At 46.6% G+C, this 21,630-nt stretch overlaps 1 protein-coding gene across 4 annotated transcripts in view; it reads left to right on the forward strand.

The window, feature by feature from the left end:
* Window positions 1-1,824: 1,824 nt before the first annotated feature.
* Window positions 1,825-21,630, forward strand: part of STXBP5L (syntaxin binding protein 5L) — a 100,040-nt gene continuing 80,234 nt past the window's right edge. For all 4 annotated transcript variants that reach the window (XM_055002687.1, XM_055002689.1, XM_055002688.1 and 1 more), the window contains exon 1: window positions 1,825-2,016. In XM_055002687.1, coding sequence (XP_054858662.1) covers window positions 1,825-2,016 — 192 coding nt within the window. The remainder of the gene's footprint in view (window positions 2,017-21,630) is intronic.

The following is a 21,630-nucleotide window of genomic DNA, read 5'->3' on the forward strand; positions in this document are numbered from 1 at the left end:
TGCTCCTGGACTCTTGATATCTGAAGAAGTGAGCTGTGCGTGAGTCACAGGTCACTTCTTCAGCTACCAAGAGTTCAGTAGCACCTATAAGACTAACAACATTGGTGGTAGGGTATGAGCTTTCGTGAGTCACAGCTCACGTCTTCAGATAAGCTAGAACGTGAGTCCATCTCACATTATTCCCGTCTCCAAAATATAAGGATAGATGGATTCATGTTCTAGCTGTACCGGAAGAAGTGAGCTGTGACTCAGGAAAGCTCACACCCTACCACCAATGTTGTTAGTCTTATAGGTACTACCGGACTCTTGCTCGTTCCCCAAACTCTCCCTTTGCGGCGCAGCCCCCCCCCCTCCAAGGCTTCTGCCATTTCCATCCCCACCGCCTCCCCGACCCCGTTCCCAACTCCCTCCCGGAGCGGCTCCCCGTCTCCCGCTCCCGGCCCGTCTTATGTAAGGCGCTTCCCCAGCCCGGCGCGCTCGCCCTCCGGCCTCCGCGCCTCATTGGCCCTGACGGCTCCCCTCCCAGCTCTGCCCTCCGCCCGCTCAGGACGGCGGATTGGCTCCGGGCGGCGTCAATCTGCTGCGCTCCTGGCGCGCCGCGGGTGGGTCGGAGGAGGAGCCAGGGCGCCGCCGCCGCCGCCGCTTGTGGGTTTCAGCACCTTGGAGAGCGGCCGGGCGCGCCGTCGGGGGAGCCACTGCCGCAGCGGCGACGCCGGCCGGGCAGAGCGAGGCAAGGCGAGGCAGAGCTCAGGCTGCGCCCGCCCGCCCGCCCGCAGCACCAGCCGCCGCAGCCGCCCTTCGCAGGCCCCGCGATCTTGGCGCTGCTGCAGCTGTCTCGGCGCCAGCCTTGCGGTGCCCTCCGGAGGCCTTTGGGCAGCGGCGCTTCGGGTCGTCGCGATCAGCCCCCCGCCCCGTCGGGGCGTCGCTGGCGGTTCTTCCTGCGCTGCTGGGAGGTTTGCGGGTCAACCTGGCTGGGCACGGCGGCGCCTCCTTTCCGGAGCCTCGGGCTAGGCTCAGGCCAACAAGTCCCTCGCCCAGAAGAGGCCTCGGGGCTCCGTCCCCGAAGACGGACTAGATCCGAGACTTTTGCTTCGGCCCAGACTGGGGGGCGAGGATGGGGGGCGCCTCCAGGGGAACGCCACAGCCGCTCCGGCGTTGCGCTTGAGAGGGAGGGGGGTCCTCCAGGGCTGCAAGGAGCCACGCAGGGTCGGAGAGAATGTCCTTCGGCCCCCGTGGGCAGGGATCGTCTGCTGAGCCCCGGGAACAGAAGAGCGCTGGACGGAGGGACCGCTGATTTCTCCCCGGGAAGCTTCCTTGGGCCACGATTGACAGGCAAGATCGAGCAGAAACTGCAGCTGCAGCGGCAGAATTCACCAGTGGGGCTCTTTTGGGGGGAACATCAGTTGCTTCACTATGGAAATCTTCTTCTCCAACCAAAGGTGAGAGCACCTAAGCCAATAGATCGAGGCCGTGTGAATGTGGACTTGGATTCTGATCTACCATTTTCTAATTTATGGGTTCTCCAATCATGGTCTCTTCTGATTGTACCCAACTGATGACTTTTTGAAAGCCTTCTGTTGGCCAACAGTGGAATTCTCCTCCCTGCTTTAAAGGCCATCCATTCCCAGTTCCTTCTCCGTTTTGATAAAATGAAGCCTTCCTATATTTCAGGCAGTCAGGTGCAGCACTGACATTCCCGAGAAAGCCACAGACCTTGGTTGCCGTATCCCGAAGTTCTGTCTCTTCGCTTTCCTTTTTTTCTAAATGTGAGCATCTCCACCATCACCCCACCACAAAATCTCTTTAAGATTTCTTTTCTTCAAAATGAAGAAATTTAATATCCACAAAGTTTTGGATGGTTTAACTTCATCCCCCAGTGGAAGCAGCAGTGGCACCAGTGGCAGTGCGAGCAGTTGTGGGCCAGGAGTTGGTTCCGTGCACTCCGGGGGAACCGCAGGGACTCCCAGAGAGGAAATCCAGGAGACTCTCACTTCAGACTATTTTCAAATTTGCAAGGTAAGAGCGAGATTATGTTTTCTTTGCATTTTTTAAAAAAAAGTCGTAGTGTACAAGAGCGGTTTAACGTGAGAACTAAGTCCCAGAGGCCTAGATGATGAAATGCAAAATTATCCTTCGATCTAATGTTCTGGTAGAAGTTGGATATGAATGGCTGCTGTTTGTCCTTGTGCAGAAGTATTTGGTAAAAGTGGAATTGCAGCATCAAGATTTGCCCTAGATTTGTAACAATGGCATTTACAATCTTTGTATAATCCGGTTTTGAACACACTTATTTGAAAGTAAGTAACATGTTTTGGGCCAGAGCATTAGTAAAAAAAACTGTTTATGCTTATCCATATTTTAGTCTGTCCTTTTTCGTTCATGAAACCCTGGCTGCGTTATGTTCTTTGGGCATTTTGAATGCAATACATTTGCATTTGAAATTCAGTTGTGGCCTAAATAAAAGTTGGTATCAGCTAGATGACTTTAAATTCCCTTTAAAATCTCTTTTGTATAGGCCTGATAATTTAAGAGGAACACTAATGGGTGTATATTATATGATTTGTTTTACAACTCAGTCCATTTTCCTCTCAGAAATGGCTTCATTTTTTATATAATGAAATCAGTTCTAGAAGCTCAGTGCCTATGACTAATCATACAGCAATAAACCACATATTTTCAATGTCAGCTTTAATACAGGAAAATAGTTGGCATCTATTTTTGATTTTATTCCACAGGATGTGAATTCTGTGCTGATTTTACCGAGGATTCTAATGTTAAGCAGTTAGATTTTTAAAAAAATAAATGGGAGGGGAAGAAAGAGTTGTTCAGTTTCCCTTCTCTATAATTTTAATAGTGTCCTTTTCAAAGCTTTGTGAGCTACCCCAAATAATTTGATTTGTAAGAGAGGAAAAAGCACTTTTGCCATTGAATTGCCTAGAAAACTAAAATATGACAGTTTAATACAAAAGCAGATCAGCAACAATGAATGAAATCCTGTATTGTCATTTTTCTGTGTAGGAGTTTATTGCAGTTCAGTTTTTTTAAAGGAATTATGTGTTAATCTGTCTTTCCTCCCTCAGTGTAAAAGGCAAATAAATGGATTTGATGTTTACTCAAGCAAAAAACAAAAAAAGGCAGTTTTGAAGTGAGGAAAAGGTTAAGTACCTAATGTATCACCTTTATTACATTCACTATCCAATGTCCTGTTAGCTTCTCAGAGAGAAGAGAACCATCCCTAGTTACATTTGTTTCAGAAGTCTTTGTCTTAGGCCTTTTATAAACAGTGGTTAAAGATAGCCTGGCTCCTCTAAATACATTGATCTAATATTGCTTCAGCTGCCCGTATTTCAATCGGGTATCTCTTCATTGTACTAAGGTAAAAGTTGGCCTATTTCATGTTTCTATAGAAACAGCTACTTAGCAAAACCCATCCAGGGCCCCTCCCTCCAATTTGTACACCTGTGAAAAAGAAATTGAAGACATAGAACAGGGGCCACTGGGTGTGTGTTGGGGAGGGGGGGGAGGCAGTTGTGAATTTCCTGCATTGTGCAGGGGGTTGGACTAGATGACCCTAGAGGTCCCTTCCAGCCCTATGATTCTATGATCCTTCAAGTGTGTTACATCATCAATACTGGCCTTGCCTAACTAACAAAATGAAAGGTAGTTGGAATGGAGCTAAGCATCGAAATCACAGGAGGTCATAGCCCCTCTCTATACTGCCTTGGTCAGGCCGCACCTGGAGTACTGTGTGCAGTTCTGGAGGCCTCACTTCAAAAGACGTGGGCAAAATCGAGAGGGTGCAGAAGAGAGCGATGAGGATGATCAGGGGTCTGGAGACTGAGCCCTACGAGGAAAGGCTGAGGGCCTTGAGAATGTTTAGTTTGGAGAAGAGGAGGTTGAGGGGGGACATGATTGCTCTCTTTAAATATTTGAAAGGCTGTCATTTGGAGGAGCTGTTCCAGTTGGCAGCAGAGGATAGGACTTGAAGCAAGGGGCTTAAATTACATGCACAAAGGTACCAGCTGGATATTAGGAAAAACTTTTTCTCAGTCAGAGTAGTTCAAAGGTGGAATCAGCTGCCTAGGGAGGTGTGGTGAGCTCCCCCTCACTGGCAGTTTTCAAGAAGAGGCTGGATGAATATTTGTCAGGGATGCTTAGGCTCATCCTGCACTGGGCAGGGGGTTGAACTAGAAGGGCTGTATGGCCCCTTCCAACTCTGTGATTCTGTGATACTGTCCTTCATCCCACATTGCTATAGTTCACTCTACTACAGACTAGCAAAGATTAGGCAGCCTGTATCAGCAGGAGGATCCCATGAGGAAAATGCCTGCCCACAGTTTTTCAGCAGGGAACACAACTATGAGACGGCCTTATACTGAATCAGTCCCTCAAGCACAGTATTGTCTACTCTGCAGAGGCTCCCCAGTTTCTCAGGCAGATGTCTTTCCCATCAACTACAGCCTGGTCCTTTTAACTGGAGATTCTGGGGATTAAACCTGGTTAGGATTGCCAGCCTCCAGGTGGTAGCTGGAGATCTCCCAGAATTACAGCTGATCTCCAGCTGACAGACATCAGTTCCCCTGGAGAAGATGGCTGCTTTGGAGGGAGGAGTCTATGGCATTATATCCTGCGAAATCCCTCCCCTCCCTTAACCCCGCCCTCACCAGGCTCCACCCCCCCCAAATCTCCAGGAATTTCCCAACCTGGAGCTGGCAACCCTATGCCAAGCAGAGGCTCTTCTACTGAGGCACAACCACTTCCTGCAAGAATGATCGACACTGTTTATTGGTAAAGCTGTTGGTTTAAAACAGATCTAACGCCAACACATGCCAGTTTTTGAGCTGTGATTTCAGTCATGGGATTCTGCACCTGCTTTTTAATGGGAAGATCTGGTTTGGGATGCAACATGTAGCTCGATCCTCCGTGAAAGCTTGGCTTCTGACGAACCCAGGCATAGACCTGCTCTTTAAAAAACCTTCATCGTGCAAACCTCATTTTAAGTGCCTTTGAGTGAGCTGTGAATCTGACATGCCGTCTGTGAGTGCAAAATCGCCCTGTTCCAGTGGGAAGATAGAGATGATCTCATGCTGAGAAATGAAGAGAGATGACATTTCTGGTACTGTAAATCTTTTGAACATCTCTCTTGAATATAAACATGAAAATGAGGGAAATGGCAGCTTTATTACATCGGGATAAGGCATGATTAGGCACACTGTACTGGCAAAGGCCGCAGTGGAAGGAAAGAGCTCCTGTTGTAATTGCTGTTGAGGCATTTCCTGCAAAAAATGCCTTCTCGCATTTGCATTTCCCATTTTTAATTCTGACTGCACCCTTCTTTCCCGGACCGGCACTACAATTTCAGCGTTAACTACTTTGTTTCTCCATCGTATGCAGACACAACTCCCTGATGGTAAACCGTCCTTGGGTGGTTTTTGCTCTTCTCCCTGACAGAAATGACTATAGAAAACAGGTTTGGGAAAAGACACCCCGGGCAACTGCTTCGCTTCAGAGGAACAAGTCAAAAGTGCTGTGAATCCAAGAAAAATCTTTAGTGTTCCTTTATAGCTCGTGCCCAGGCGCTTCTGCTGAGAACCAGAGGCCTTGCTTTCTGGCAAGCATGCGCTGGGTTGCACCTGTGGAATAAACAGCAGGGCCGCTTCTCCTACCAAAGCATCAATGGCTGTTCCAAACACTGCACCATTAAAAGTTATGCCGACTTGAAAACCAGAGGGAATAGAGAAAATGAGAACACTCCGACTTTCGATGCAGAAGGCATGGGGAAGTAGTTTTAGTATAAATAAAATTGAAATTTGGGGCTATAATAAGTGTGGCTGAACTGGGGGTGAAGGAAAAGGTTTGTTGTATGCTGTGGATAACGAACTGGTCTGCAGTCCTCTAGACTGACTGAGGCGAAATAAAGGAGAGGTTATGTATTTAGTGACATTTATACCCACCTTTCTTCCTTATCCACAGGCCATTTTCACACTGCTTACTGGCCACGGAACATCGGGCCAAGCTCCTGGAACGACAGCGTCTTCCTGGTGCGATTTCGCGCTCTTGCGCGAAATCGCACCAGGAAGACGCTGTCGTTCCGGGAGCTTGGCCCAATGTTCCGTAGCTGGTAAGCATTGTGAAAACGGCCATAGTGACTCTCATAATTTCCCTGTCTTCCATTTTAGCCTCAAGATAATTCTGTGAGGCAAGCTTTGAATCTGTGTCTCCTCGTGGATGTAACCCTCAGGAGAAATAAACAGTGGAATAATTTGCGGCGGTTGTGCTTTTAAGCATCTGAGGAACATATAAAGGCTGCTAACTCCCATAGTGTCCTGTCAGTCAAGATCTATCTTACAAGCCCTGTTTCCTTTGCCCCGACTTTCTGAGGTGAGGCAGATAGCAACCAGAGACAGGGCTTTTTCAGTAGCGGCACCTTGCTATGGAGTGCTCGTCCCCTTGAAGCTCTCCTGACCTACACGGTTCTCTTTTAGGACCTAAATATTTCTGTTCACCCAGGCTTTTAATTAAGGGGTTGATCTTTTCTCATCATTTTATGACATGCTTAATATGGAAATTGTGCATCTTGGGCTGATCAGTTATCTGCATTTTATGCTTTTTTTAAAAAAATGCCGAGTTTTAATTACCAATGTTTAATGTTTTTATTACGTTTTATTTTGTAAGTCGCCTCAGGCAGATTCCCTGGAGAGATGGCATAAAAAATTGTAAATGAAGGAATAAATAATAATATTTGATTTATATACTGCCCTTTAGGACAACTTAATGCCACACTCATAGTGGTTTACACAGCATGTTATTATTATCCCCCACAACAACAATCACCCTGTGGGGTGGGTGGGACTGAGAGAACTCTGAGAGAGCTGTGACTGACCCAAGGTCACCCAGCTGGCTTCAAGTGGAGGAGTGGGGAATCAAACCTGGCTCTCCAGATTAGAGTCCTGCTGCTATTAACCACTACACCAAACTGGCTCTCCGACCATTTGTCCATCTAACACACTTATTGCCTAGTCTGGCTGCCATTGGCTCTCCAGGGCCTCAAGAAGGAGACTTCCCCAACATTTTATACCAGAGTTCTTCAACGGGATGAGCCAGGTATTGAATCTGGGACTGTATGTATTCAAAGCAAATGACCTTTGACTGAGCTGTTGGCCCTGTCATGGCTCACATAGTGAGTTCTGCTGCTCCAAACCTGCACCCCCAACCACGGACGTGCCATTAGTCATGTGCAAGGCTGCAGCCTGAGGGTTCTCTCATGTGGAGGAAGCGTGAGCATCTGAAACCAACCTAAAGCCTACCCCAAAATGCACAGAAGTTACAGTCATCTGCTGCACTATTTCTTTTATATTTCCATAACAACTAGTGCAGGAGGAGACTGCTCCATAATTGTCTCAAAACCTTCATCTAATATTAAAATTAAAGCTCGTAATGAATAATTGCTGTGCCTATCCTTCTAACTCAATAGCTCTCTTATCCATTTGACGGCCTTGAAAATATTTTTTTTTATACTTCTAACCTTTTAAAAGTTTTCTCAGACTCTTTTTTAACGCCGAATGGGCCAAGCCATTTTCTATTTCTGATCCTAAAAATAAATCTTGAATTCCTTGATTGGTTTAGATCTTATTCTCACGAACAGCCCAATGAAGTGATTTTTAAAATCCAGCCTGGCTGTACCATTTTGGACTGCAGATAAGGGCTCAAATGATTTCATGTTCCTCTGGGCAAAAGAACTCCCTCGATACTGGAAGCTGGATATCAGGAAGAAAGATCCAGAGGAGTTAGGCATGTTAGTCTGTAGCAGCAAAATAGTAAAAAGTCCAGTTGCACCTTTAAGACTAACCCACTTTACTGTAGCATAACCTTTCGAGAACCACCGCTCTCTTCGTCAGATGCATGGAGGGTATGAAGAAACTGGCCAGATATATAAAGGTGGAGAGGGGAGGGGGGAGTAGATGCAAATCAGTTTGCTTCTGATGAGATCAGTTTGCTTCTGATAATGAGATAACCATTCGTAGTCTCAATTCAATCCAAGTCTGACTGAGTCAAATTTACATATGAATTCCAATTCAGCAGCTTCCCCTTGGATTTTGTTTTTGAAAGGTTTCTGTTGAACTATGGTGACCTTTATGTCCTTGATGGAATGTCCTGGTAGATTTAAGTGTTCTCCTTCTGGTTTCTGGATGTTGCCATTTTCCACCCAGGGCTTGTGAGAGAGAGGCATAATTTTCCTGGATGGGCTGTAGATCACTGCTCCAGGACAAACTTGAAGGAACTAACAACAGAATACCACTGGTTGTCACCTAGAGTTCCCAGCTCAAACCCATCCAACATATGAGTGATCTATAGGCCATTCTGGAAAATGATGCCTCTCTCTCACAAGCCCTGGGTGGAAGACCTCTCCTTGCCTACGGACAGCCCCCCAGCCTTAAACGACTTCTCACTAACAACCAAGAATCGGCTAGCAGAGTCACCAGCACAGGTACCAGACCCTGCAACAGACCCAGATGCCAACTCAGCCCTCATATCTACCCAGGAAATATGATTATAGAACCTAATGGCATCAACTACACTATCTCTGGCTCTTACAGCTGCTCATCATCCAATGTGATATATGCCCTCATGTGCCAACAATGTCCATTTGCTCTGTACATTGGACAAACCAACCAACCGCTGCGCAAAAGAATAAATGGACACAAATCTGACATTAAAAATGGCAACATCCAGAAACCAGTGGGAGAACACTTCAATCTATTCCATCAAGGACTTAAAGGTCACCATAGTTCAACAGAAACATTTCAAAAACCAAATCCAATGAGATGCTGCTGAATTGGAATTTATATGTAAATTTGACTCAGTCAGACTTGGATTGAATTGAGACTATGAATGGTTATCTCATTATCAGAAGTAACTGATTTCATTATCAGAAGCAAACTGATTTGCATCTACTCCCCCCTCCCCTCACCACCTATATATATCTGGCCAGTTTCTTCATACTCTCCATGCATCTGACGAAGAGAACTGTGGTTCTTGAAAGCTTATGCTACAGTAAAGTGGGTTAGTCTTAAAGGTGCTACTGGTCTCTTTACTAGGAAGAAAGACAGGTTCTAAGCTGCCCAATTCCCAGTTTTCTGTGTGTGGTAATTCTGGATGAGGGTGGTGGTAGATTTAACTATGTGAACTAGGGTTCCCAACCTCCAGGTGGGCCCTAGTGTTCTTCTGGAATCACAGCTGATCTCCGGACAACAGGGATCAGCTCCCCTGAAAGAAATGGCAGCTCTGGAGAGTGAACTCTTTGGAATAAAATCCTCACCCGGCTCTGCCCTCTGCAAGCTCCACTCCCAAATGTCCAGGATTTTTCCCAAGCCGGAGTTGGCCACCCCAATGGGACCCTCCTCCTATAGTGGTACAGTCCAAGGCTTTGCTGTTTATGAAAACCAGGCCCAGGTTTTTCTATTCGATTTCATCCCAGCCTTCCTCCGAGGAGCAAATTGGCATACATGGTCTCTCCCCACCCCATTTGAGCCTCAGAACAAACCTTGTTGGAGAGGGTAGGCTGAGAGAGACTGTCCCAGGATCTCCCAGTAACTTCATAGCATAGTGAAGATTTGAACTCAAGCCTTCCCATTGCGGCGTAACCATTACACTTTCCTGCTCTTCTGTGCACCTGCTCTAGCCTGAGCCAATCCTTCCTCAATACAGTAAACAAACCCAGGTACAGGTGTGGCCTCATGAGTGCCTTGTCAAAAGGGACCTGCATTTCCATAGACTTGCAGCAGATACCTTGTCAGGTGCATCAAAGGATCGGGTTTGCCTTTTTTGCTGTTGCGTCACACTGGTGGCTAGTAGTCATGGTAATTTATAGGCATCCCAAGATCTTGTCTTCTCTTTTTCAGCTATTGGACACATGGCTGTATACTTTTATGGTACAGAGTTTCACTCCACTACCGATGAGGGCATTTAAGGATCAACACAATAGCACTCTTTCTCTTGAACCATGTGCTGAAATAATTTTGAGGAGCTTCTCACATCCTGACATCCTTGGACCCTGCATTCTTAAAGGCCAGCATTGACAGACGTTCTGAAAAATGGCACAATGGCAGTCCAAGTCTCCACCTGGCATGTGCCACCCATGTTGTGCCCCCCACCTCTCAGAGGGGCTTTTGTTCCTTCTCCCTTGCACCTGCTGCCATTCCTTTGTGGGAACTGCCTATGGACTCCCCACTCCCCTCTCTTGTGCTCAGTCTTCTGCTACTCAGCACCTGGTTACCGCAGGGACTGCATTTGTGCACCGCTGGGGAATAAGCCAATTGCCAACAGACCACCTCCTTCCTTTGGGATCTGGTTTAGGTAGCATGGTTGAGCAGTGGGAGTCCGTGGGGCGCAAAAACCAGCGACGAGCATTTAAGAATTTTAAAGAGCATTTATTAAAGAAAAGTAAAAAAAAATGTTCACGTACTTTTAAGCGCAGCTCTAAAGAAAACAAGGGAACTCCTAAGAAATGAGTAAAACTGCAGTTCCTCTGTCCCTCTTTCTGTGCATGCCGAACTTAGATCTTCTGCTTAGGCAGGCTCTCTCTCTCAGAAAGTTCCAGCTTATTGAGAAGTCCTCATACCTCTCCTGGTTCAGGCCTCCAGCCTCCACATCGCCACGACCTGCAAAGGGCCAGCTCTCAGCTCCATCAGCTTCCAGCTCAAATCAGCCAGAGACCTTCCATCCTGTGCCAGAAGATTTTATTCTCTCCCTTTGCCCACCCCCTGGGCAGGTCAAAGGTGCAGGTCAGAGAAGTTCTTCCTGGAGGTTCCACGAAGAAACCTTTCTGGCCTTTTATTCCTCCAAATCTCTGCCCCCCGCCCCCCCCCCCCGCACCAGTTCTCAGCTAAGAGACACTTTTTAAACTTTGGAAGTGGTTGGGTCTGACACAGTCCAAACCTACAAATGTAAACTTGTTCTCCACACCAACAATACCTGTATCTGACAAAGGGAGTTTTGACTCTCAAAAGCTTATACCCTGACAGTTTTGTTGATCTTTACTATAACAACAACAACAACAACAACAACATTCGATTTATATACCACCCTTCAGGACAACTTAACACCCACTCAGAGTGGTTTACAAAGTGTGTTATTATTATCCCCACGACAATCACCCTGTGAGGTGGGTGGGGCTGAGAGAGCTCTAAGAAAGCTGTGACTGACCCAAGATCACCCAACCGGCTTCAAGTGGAGGAGTGGGGAATTACACCTGGCTCTCCAGATTAGAGTCCTGCTGCTCTTAACCACTACACCAAACTGGTTCGGTGGTGCTGGACTCAAATCTTGCAGGCCAACATGGTTACCCTCTTGAAAAAGAATTCAACCGAACTCTAGACTACAAGGAGAAAATGGCTGCTTTAGTGGGTGGACTCTATGGCATTATATCCCACCAGGGTTCTAAACCCTAGGGTCCCCAAACCCTGCCCTCCCTAAGCTTCTCCCCCACATCTGTAGGAATTTCCCCACTCAGAGTTGGTAAGCCTTCCAGGCAGCCCAGTTGGGATGCAGATGCTGATACTGACGTGGTGTCAGAAGCAGAAAGAGCAGTAGCACTGAGCAAAGACTGCTGATCAGATACCCTAAATTAAATCAAGTCCTTCCAACCTGATGTCAAGGAAAAGTTTCCAATGCAATTAGCGCATATACAAGCGTGACTGAAAGGCTTCTTAACAAAATTACTCAGATTGGCTTTAAAGTGAGAGAAGCTTACAATCAATAGCAGGTTGCAGAAATCAGTAAAAGACATAAACCGAGGGGGGAAAAAACCCTTAGCCTCCAGAAACAGGCTGACTGGAGGATAGATTCAGAAAACTGATCATGCCTATCTCTGGTATCCTGGAGTTTGCCAATTACCAACGGAGAGTCTCTCTACATGAGATGCCTCGGTGCGTGTTTGTCAAGTGTCAGGAGACACAATGTTAGCTGAGAAGTGTAGTTTTAAAAGACAGAGCTGGAGGAGATCGCTCCGGAGGGGCTGGATTCTCTCATAGCCCTCCGTCGCCTCCGGCATGCCAGGCTGTCTCCCCTTCCAGAGTGCTTGCCCAGCTGCCCTCGCTGCTTAAAACTTTGAATTAACTGAGCCTCGTTAGGGCAAAAGCTTTGGAAGGGGAGATGCGAGAGGCGGTGGAGGGCTGTGAGAGAATCTGTTCCCTCCAGAGCAATCTCTGACGGCTCAGTCTTTCAAAACTATCCTTCCCGGTTAATATCGGCCATTTCCACACATTCTTAAAGGGACGGCCCACTCACTGAACGCTGTGGGCTTTTCTCCTTCCCTCCACACGCCTCTGATTTTAAATCGGTAGCAGGCTGTTTGGCTTCTGTTTCTTCGCGCTGCCGGAAAGTGCCGGAAATGGTGTTCTCAGAAAAGGCAATTTCTGAGGAGTCCTCCCATCACCTAGTACATGGTCCTTTTAAATTGGAGGTGCCAGGAATTGAACCCGGGACCTTTTGTGTGCCAGAAAGATACTTTACTGCTAAGCCACAGCAGACCAAGTTGGAACTGGATACAGATGAAAGGGGTCTTTACAAAGGCTCATAAGACACACTTGGCAAATTGTCAGGCTTGATGGACACATCAAGAGACTTTCTAATCAAGCGTCTGCATTAGAGAGCGAAGGAGAAAATCCTGCCACTGGCAAGAAATGTCAGTGCTCCGGAGAATTAGGGTCACGCTATTCGAACCAATCAGTTCTTGTGGATACATCCGGGCGATATTTCCATTAAAGGGAATCCCAGCGGCTCTGCAGCTGAAGCACAGTACCTGTGGGCAGGGCTTTTTTTCTGGGAAAAGAGGTGGTGGAACTCAGTGGGTTGCCCTCGGAGAAAATGGTCACATGGGTGGTGGCCCCGCCCCCTGATCTCCAGACAGAGGGGAGTTGAGATTGCCCTCCACGACAACTGGCGCGGAGGGCAATCTCAACTCCCCTCTGTCTGGAGATCAGGGGGCGGGGCCACCAGCCATGTGACCATTTTCAAGAGGTGCCGGAACGCCGTTCCACCGTGTTCCAGCTGAAAAAAAGCCCTGCTTGTGGGTCTTCCTGCTCAAGTTACTCGTACACCATCATTCTTTTTTCTTGTACAAAGTAAAAAAGAATAATGGTGCCTGACGTGGCTGTTAAAAAAAGCAAGAAATTGCTGTACATTGAGGAATCAAAGGTAGGAAAAGACTATGAAGGCCCTGTCTGTGAAACTAAAAACAAGATAAATTAACTAGGGAGCTGCTGCATGCAGCAAAGCAGAAGGAACTTAAATGGGGTCCCACCACATCGGAGCAATGAGTGGGCAAAAGAGGGCAACTGTTCCGTGTAGAGTTGCCAGGTCCAGGCTGGGAAATTCCTGGAGATTTGGTAGGTAGAGCCTAGAGATGGTGGGGTTTGGGGAGGGAACGGAGCATAGTGGGGTATAGTTCCATAGACTCCACCTGCCAAAGCAGCCATTTTCTCCAGGGGAAAAGATCTTTGTCACCTGGAGATCAGTTGTAATTCCAGGAGATCTCCTGCCACCACCTGGAGGCTGGCAATGCTAGTTCCGTGTGTGGGTGGTGGGTGGGATGCATTTTTCTTTCCGTCTGCCATTCGGATTTGATTTAAACATCTTCCATTCACATTTGCATTTGAAAGGAACATATGTGGGAGGCTTACTGTTAGAATGGTGAACTTGTTTTTTTCTCCCTGCAGATTCCATTCTGTACTGTAGGTGGAGTTAGGGGAGGGGCCAGTCTCAGAATGACACTTGATGCCCAGATGGGGTCTATGCAAATACACTGAGAGCCAAGCTAGAAGTGACGAATGACACTTGAACGGCAAGTGAACAGACTCACATGTATTCCTCCCTTTTCACTTGCGCTCCGCTTGCACTCCACTCGATCATGTGGAGTGCAAGTGGAGCACAAGCGAACAGGGAGGAATACACGCAAGTCTGTTCACTTGCTGTTCAAGTGTCATTCGTCACTTCTAGCTTGGCCCTGAGTGTCAATGTATTGAAAGCACCTCATCTCCTAGATACTGCAGCTCCTCTTGCTTCTCCCTCTGGGGGTAATTATGTGCTACAGTCTTACCATCCTATACTTCTTTTCAAGCAAGCCGTATAAAATGTTGATTAACCCAGCTAGCTTCTGTGCCTTCTTTGATGGGTGCACATCTTCGATTGGTGCTGGATTTTCCTTCTTTGCCTCCTACCTCTTTATATGTTTTGTCTACAGAGATTTTTTTAAAAAGGCTTTTTTAGTGTTTATTTTTTTGCCTCTTCCTCGTTCCGTTCTTTTTTTTCTTCTTTGCCTGCAACATTCCCAGCAGAATGACAATTCCTTTGGGGGCAGCAGCCACGTGACTTTCAGAAGTTTAATCATGTAAACAACTCAGCAGCAAAGCTAGAAGCAGGGCTTTTTTTCAGCTGGAATGCGGTGGAACGGCGTTCCGGAACCTCTTGAAAATGGTCACATGGCTGGTGGCCCCGCCCCCTGATCTCCAGACAGAGGGGAGATTAGATTGCCCTCCACGCCACTCGGCGGCACGGAGGGCAATCTCAACTCCCCTCGGTCTGGAGATCAGGGGGCGGGGCCACCAGCCATGTGACCATTTTCTCCGAGGACAACCCACTGAGTTCCACCACCTCTTTCCCCAGAAAAAAAGCCCTGGCTAGAAGCAAAAGAACAGGAATCAATGCAATGAGCTCAAGGGAGGGGGAAGATATGCTGGCTGGGGGTGTGTGGAATTATCCCACCCTTTTCTTCCCTATGCCCAAGAATGAGCCTCCTTGAAACCCCAAGACACAGTCAAAAGGGATTACTTATTTCATTTTACATGCGTTTCTTGTTTACCTCACATACTCCACTGCCATCATTTCCCACTGAAATGTTAAGTGCACGCACTCCATAATTTCTTTAAGGGTCCTGTGTAATATTATATACTGTAATTAAGGAATCTCTGCTCTAGTTCATTCCCTTAATAAAATTTAAACTGCCAATTTTCCCTCCATTTAGTACCACAGCAAGCTAACACTTACAGAGCGCCAGCGTCCGCTGCTGGCCAGACTCTTCCCCAACAACTCTCAGAAGAGTTGTCAACACTGGCCGGGGAATTCCTGGAGATTTGAAGAAGGACATACCTAGCATCTATGCGATATCATAGAGACTGTGCTCTAATACTGCCGTTTTCTCAAGGGGAATTGAAAAATGTAGTCTGGAGATCAGTTATAATTCCAGGTTTCTGGGCAACACCTGGAGGTTGGCAGAGGCTCAGAGCCAAGCTACAAGGGACGCCTGACACAGGTTGGACACTTGTCAGCTTCCCTTAAGTTTTGATGGGAAATGTAGGCGTCCTGGTCTTAAAGCTTGGCTCTCCATTTAATTGAGGTTTACAGACACCCACCACCACCACCCAGCAGAGGGGAAGGGGGGTGCCCAGTGAGAGCCTGGTACCTGCAATCCCCTCCCGTCCGCATGTTCTCCCCCCCCCATAGACTGCCGCTCTGTAAACTTCAATTAAATGGAGAGCCAAGCTGCAAGACCAGGATGCCTACATTTCCCATCAAAACTTGAGGGACGCTGACAAGTGTCCAACCTGTGTTAGGTGTCACTTGTAGATTGGCTCTCAGTTAATGCCCTTTTTAAAGGGAGTCTGTTGAGTAAGCCCAACACTGTGTGTATGTGGGGGGAATATTTCGTTTACTGGCACCTCCTCTCACAAGCATAAGGAAAACAAAGAGGAAGGGGGTTACTGGTGCAGGTAAATCCTTTTTGACTTTCTCCCATAATGAAATGTTCTCTATGTGACTCATTAGTACAGTTCTCAGAAAGGGATGGGGGTGTTGTTATAAAGACCAGCCGGAGGGGCTAAAATCGAGGGGAGACTTTAAGATGTTACTACACCCTCTCCACCTTCTTTCCCTTTGTAATTTGAGCATTTCCATGAGGAATGCTGAGTTTTCCCAGAAGGCACAGCTCAGAGGGTGGTGGTTTAGGGTTGCCAGCCTCCAGGTGTGGCCTGGGGATTTTTCAGAATTGCAACTGCTCTCCAGACTATGGAGATCAGCTTCCCTGGAGATGATGGCAGCTTTGAAGTCGACCCTGCTGAGGTCCTCCCTCCCCTAGCTTTACTCCCAAAGCTGCAGAAATTCCCAGTCCAAAGTTGACAACCCAACGGGTGTGGCTGCATTTACTGCTTTAAAAAAAGAAAGGGCTGGCAGAAATAATGCGCGTGCTCTGGCTTTGATGCACGGGAGCGCCAGCCTGCTGCTTCGGCTCTTACAGGAGCATTTCCTGCACTGCCTAATGTTTTCCTGTAATTCCTATTCTGTTTAAATTAGTAAAGAACGGAAACCTTATTATAAAGACGGCCTGAGTCTCCAGAGTGTACTGGAGCTCACTGACGAAGGCCGGCTGAGCATACGAAGGCTGCCTCAAACCTGTAAAAGGGAGAAGAAGGCAGTATGAAATAGGGGCTCCGAAGCCAGGAACGGGAATATAATGAGAGATGGCACGGGAAAGACTTAAAAGGGGGGGGGGGGGAGACAGGAAAATAAAATGGAGAAATTGGATATTACAAAAAACCCTTTGGTGGGTTTGTTAGAGTAACCAGTAAATCCATGAACAAGAGGAAAACTATGGTTGCCAACAGGGCTTTTTCTGGGAAAAGAGGTGGTGGAACTCAGTGATGGAACTCAGGACCACAGAATGACATCACTTTGGGTCAGCAGGAACAAGGGGGGGGAGTTTTTTAAAGTTTAAATTGCCCTCGGCGAAAATGGTCACATTGCTGGTGGCCCCGCCCCCTGATCTCCAGACAGAGGGTAGTTTAGATTGCCACCCCCCTCTGTCTGGAGATCAGGGGGCGGGGCCACCAGCCATGTGACCATTTTTAAGAGGTGCTGGAACGCCATTCCTCCACGTTCCCGCTGAAAAAAGCCCTGGTTGCCAACAGCCTGGAGAAAAAAAAAGTCCCTTCTCTTTAATGATGGCTCAAGTCAATGTATGGAAATGGGCAGCTTGAAGCTTTTCATGGCATGGAGGTAAATAAGATCTGTCAGAGGCAGGGATGCCAGGTCTCTATATCCTCCCGGTGGGAGAGGGGAACGGGCACTTACTTTGCGCCTTCTTCATATTCTTTTTTGCTTGCACATACCCCTTGCACTTGTGTTGATGAGTGATGTCATCATGCAAGCACCAGGAGCATGCACAAGTGAAAAGGAATATGAAGTGAAAAAGGATATGACATCACTTCTGGGAAGTGACATCATCATGCCAGCCATGGGAGTGCTCCCACGTTTCACATGGGATTAATTCTGGCCTGTCTGGGGCCAAAACTGGCCCCAGCATAGTGCAGAAGCGCACTCGTGGCTGGTGCGATGACATCACTTCAGGAAGTGATGTCGTCGTGCCCCACTAGGAGCATGCCCGGTACATGTTTTCCTGGGTTGCCTGCTGGTGGTGGGCGATCTCCGGGGGTCTTGCCACCTCCCACTGATCACCAGTGATCAGTAGGCAACAGGGCAAACCCTTGGGAGATTGTTCGCCACTGATGGGCAACTGGAAGCCTAATTAGAGGGACAGGACGTTTTTTTCTCCAGGTAGTTGGCAACTTTAAATAACTAAGGCTTAAATTTCCAACCATTGAGTGAACAGAAGGAGAGGTAGGTCTGTGAATGGTGGTGATTTATTGGAGAAGAGCAGAACGAGACGTGGTAAAGATCGTATGCCCTTTTTAAAAATTTCTGTTTGTTCAGACAAACTAATTAAAAGCACAAACATGGGGCATATGTTTACATGACATTATAACAAGCATATACATTAAAAGTGGAGGAATGTGTTCTCTTTCTGCTACACAGAAAGCTCCTGAGCTTTTAAATATACAAAAGTTGTACAATTTGATGTCCTAAGGTACAAAAAGATCATTTATAAAATTATTTTACACTAAATTCTATTATTCACCCCCATTTTACTATGTAGTCCGAGTCCCTAGAACCGTTTTCACATAATGATCGGATGCCGTTTGAAGTAGGTACCTCACAGAAATGTGTCTGATGGTATTGTGAACTACATTTGTACTACAAGCCAATCTGGTATTACAAAGGAAAGTTTATCTCAGTTAACTATTAGACCCTGCATGGGGGTCAAAGGTAATAAGTATAAGTGTTCAGGTCCCATCGCAAGAGCCAGTGTTGCCTGAACAAAGTCGACATGCTCCCCATAAATGGCCACCCAAACACCCAGGAGGCGATCCGGTGCGGTGCAGCCATTTCTCAATATATTTATGTCATTTGTATTCCACCTTTCTCCACAATGGGACCCAAAGGGGCTTGTGTCATTCTCTACTGCCCCATGTTATCCTCAGAACAACCCTGTGGCCGGGTGTCCCAGATCCTGGTCTGACACGCTAACCTCTACGCCACACGGACAGACTAGTATCTGGGAGACCCAGGTTCAAATCCTCCCTCCGCCAGGGAAGCTTGCTGGGTGACTTTCAGCCCAGTGGATCCCTGTTGGGGAGAAGAGCGTTGTATAAATATCTAAATAAATAAACAAACCAGCTGCAAGGAGAGCAGAATCAAGTAAAAGGAATATAATCCAAAATATCTGAAATGAATGAAATCCTGCTCTCAAGTCATAGTTGCCTTATGGCACCCCCCAGTGAGGCTTTCATGGCAAGAGACTAACAGAGGTGCCTTGCCATCGCCTGCCTCTGCAACCTTGGTCTTCATTGGAGGTCTCCCATCCAATTACTAACCAAGGCCAACCCTGCTTAGCTTCTGAGATCTGGCTCTCCTGGGCTATCCAGGTAAGGGTACAAAATATCTACATGGGCCCAAAATGGGGGGGGGGGCGGTATTTTTACTGTGTTCCTGGTAGTGTGTTGCTAACTATATGGAATTTGAAGAAAAAGCTCCTTGTGCTTCCTAGATGGGACATCTTCTATGTTCGTCACTGGCTGCGCTAAGGACTACAATCAGATGGGTGAGCAGCCAATAGGGGCGTGACCGTTGCATCCCCCCTACTTAGAACAGTGAGAAGTGCCAGGGGAAATATTGAAGAGTTTAGTATTCATTGGGTGAGATTCATTTGCAAGTAGGGCAGCATGGTGGAGCAATGGAGACAAATCCACTCCTTCAGCAGGTAGCATACCAGCTAGCCTGCAGCAGATTCTCAGAGAGCAACGTGTCAGCCCCCCCAACCCTGTTCTCCAGGGTCAAAGCCAATGAGAACCTGATTAGTTACATGACACCAAAGAAGATTGCGCTAGGGAATTTGAACACTTCTAATAAATGCTGGAAATGCAGGAAGCACAAGGGCTCCCTCTACCATATGTGGTGGACGTGTGAGGTAGCTAGGCAGTACTGGGGGGAAATAATAAGAGAAATGAGTGAGATTTTACAATTTCAAGTAAATAAGAACCCAGAACTCCTGCTACTAAACTTGGGAATGGAGGGAATTCCAGCCCATTATAGGACGTTGATATTTTACATGACGGCAGCAGCTAGACTTTTGTACGCGCAAAAATGGAAAGTACAAGAAGTGCCAACTATTGAAGATTGGATTTACAAATTGCTGTATATGGCAGAAATGGATAAGATGACAAGAAAACTGAGAAATCTGGACTCAGGACAGTTTAACACAGACTGGGAGAAGCTGAAACAATATTTGGAGAAGAAATGGGAGGTGGGAGGAGAACTGTGGCAGTTTGAGAACTATTGAAGTACAATAAAATGTAGAGGGGGGTGACTTTACCGGGGGGGAGAAGAGGTAAAAGTGAATCTCTAAGCAGCTATGTTATTAGATTGATATATATAGAATAATAAATAGAATATTGATAGAAAATAACTAATTATAAGTGTTAACTATAAGGATTGACTAACTAATAATATTTTCTTTCTGATTCTGTATAATGTACCAAACTGAATATGTTCATCTGAAGGTATATATGAGTCAAATTGATTGATATCATATATAGATTTATGATTGAAGGGGAATAGAAATATTAATGTAAACAAATATAACCAAAATAGAGAGAAGAAGATAGAATGAATAACATATAGAGTATAAGTTAAACTGGCTGGTTTATATGAATGTATGGTTTACATAGTTTATGATATATAGAAATATTTGAAAATGGAATTATGAAAAAGGGGATAAATTGTTTATCCATTATGGAAAAAAGGGACTCATAGTTAGGGTACAGAGCATTAAAAATAGTTAAAGAAGTATTGCTTAGAATAAAGGGAGAATATATATTTGTTAGATAGAGGAATATATAAAGAGTAAGGGAAAAGGGATAAAGGGTTGGAAAACTGTTGGAAGTCAACAAAAAGGGGGGGGAAGGGAGGGGGTTAGAAAGTGGGAAATGGGAAAATTGATTGTAATGTATAAACATTTGATTCTAACCCAATAAAAAATTTTTCAAAAAAAAAAAAGAGAACCTGATTAGTTCTTCCCAGGGCTTTTTTTCTGGGGAAAGAGGTGGTGGAACTCAGTGGGTTGCCCTTGGAGAAAATGGTCACATGGCTGGTGGCCCCGCCCCCCGATCTCCAGACAGAGGGGAGTTGAGATTGCCCTCAGGGAGGGCAATCTCAACTCCCCTCTGTCTGGAGATCAGGGGGCGGGGCCACCAGCCATGTGACCATTTTCAAGAGGTTCCGGAACTCCGTTCCCCCGCATTCCCCCTGAAAAAAAGCCCGGGTTCTTCCTAGAGGTTTTCCAAATTAGATCGTCAAAGGAAATTAAAAAGATAGGCAAAGACTTTGTGCCCGTCTTTTTAATTTTAAAAGGCTATTAATAGCAAGGGAGTCAGTTGCAGTTAGCAAAATCATGCAGGCTGGAAGGCTTAAACTATGGCCATTTTCACCATCTTAACCAGTGCGCCAAATTGTTCAAAGCTCCCAGAATGATGGCGTTTTCAGGGTGCGATTTCCTGTCATGATTTGTTTCGAGGCACGATTTCTGACATCATCACACCATGAAATGGAATCATGACGGGAAATCGCTCCACGAAGACTCCAACATTCTGTGAGTTTTGCGCGATTTTGCGCAACAATTAAGATGTGTGAAAATGGCCTATTCCCTCCCACAGTGTAGCAATCCCACTCCAAACTGGAACATTCCCCTTTATTAAAAGTCACTGGCTCCTGTCTATTTTGGATTTCAGTTACAGCTAATCCCATCTATAAGTTCCCAGCTTCTTCCTGCCCCATTCCTTCTAAATTTGAAACTGAAAATACTCCCTCTCCGCCCCCACCCATATCTGCAGAGCTCAGGACCCAGACCTCACTCTTTAGGCAAATTACCCAGATTCAGCAAGAAGAACCATTAAATTATTTTGCTAAATCATGGCTCCCATAAGACAACACGCATAGCTGTACTTTCTGCTTCAGATAGTGCAAGTTTGGTGGCTCAGATAGAGCCAGTTTGGTGTAGTGGTTAAGAGCGGCAGGACAGTAATCTGGAGAGCCAGGTTTGAGTCCCCACTTCTCCACTTGAAGCCAGCTGGGTGACCTTGGGTCAGTCGCTGCTCTCTCAGAGCTCTCTCAGCCCCACCCACCTCACAGGGTGATTGTTGTGGGGATAATAATCTCTTTGTAAACCGCTCTGAGTGGACTTGA

The sequence above is a fragment of the Eublepharis macularius genome, chromosome 18, assembly GCF_028583425.1.
Source record: "Eublepharis macularius isolate TG4126 chromosome 18, MPM_Emac_v1.0, whole genome shotgun sequence".
NCBI classification, from domain to species: domain Eukaryota; kingdom Metazoa; phylum Chordata; class Lepidosauria; order Squamata; family Eublepharidae; genus Eublepharis; species Eublepharis macularius.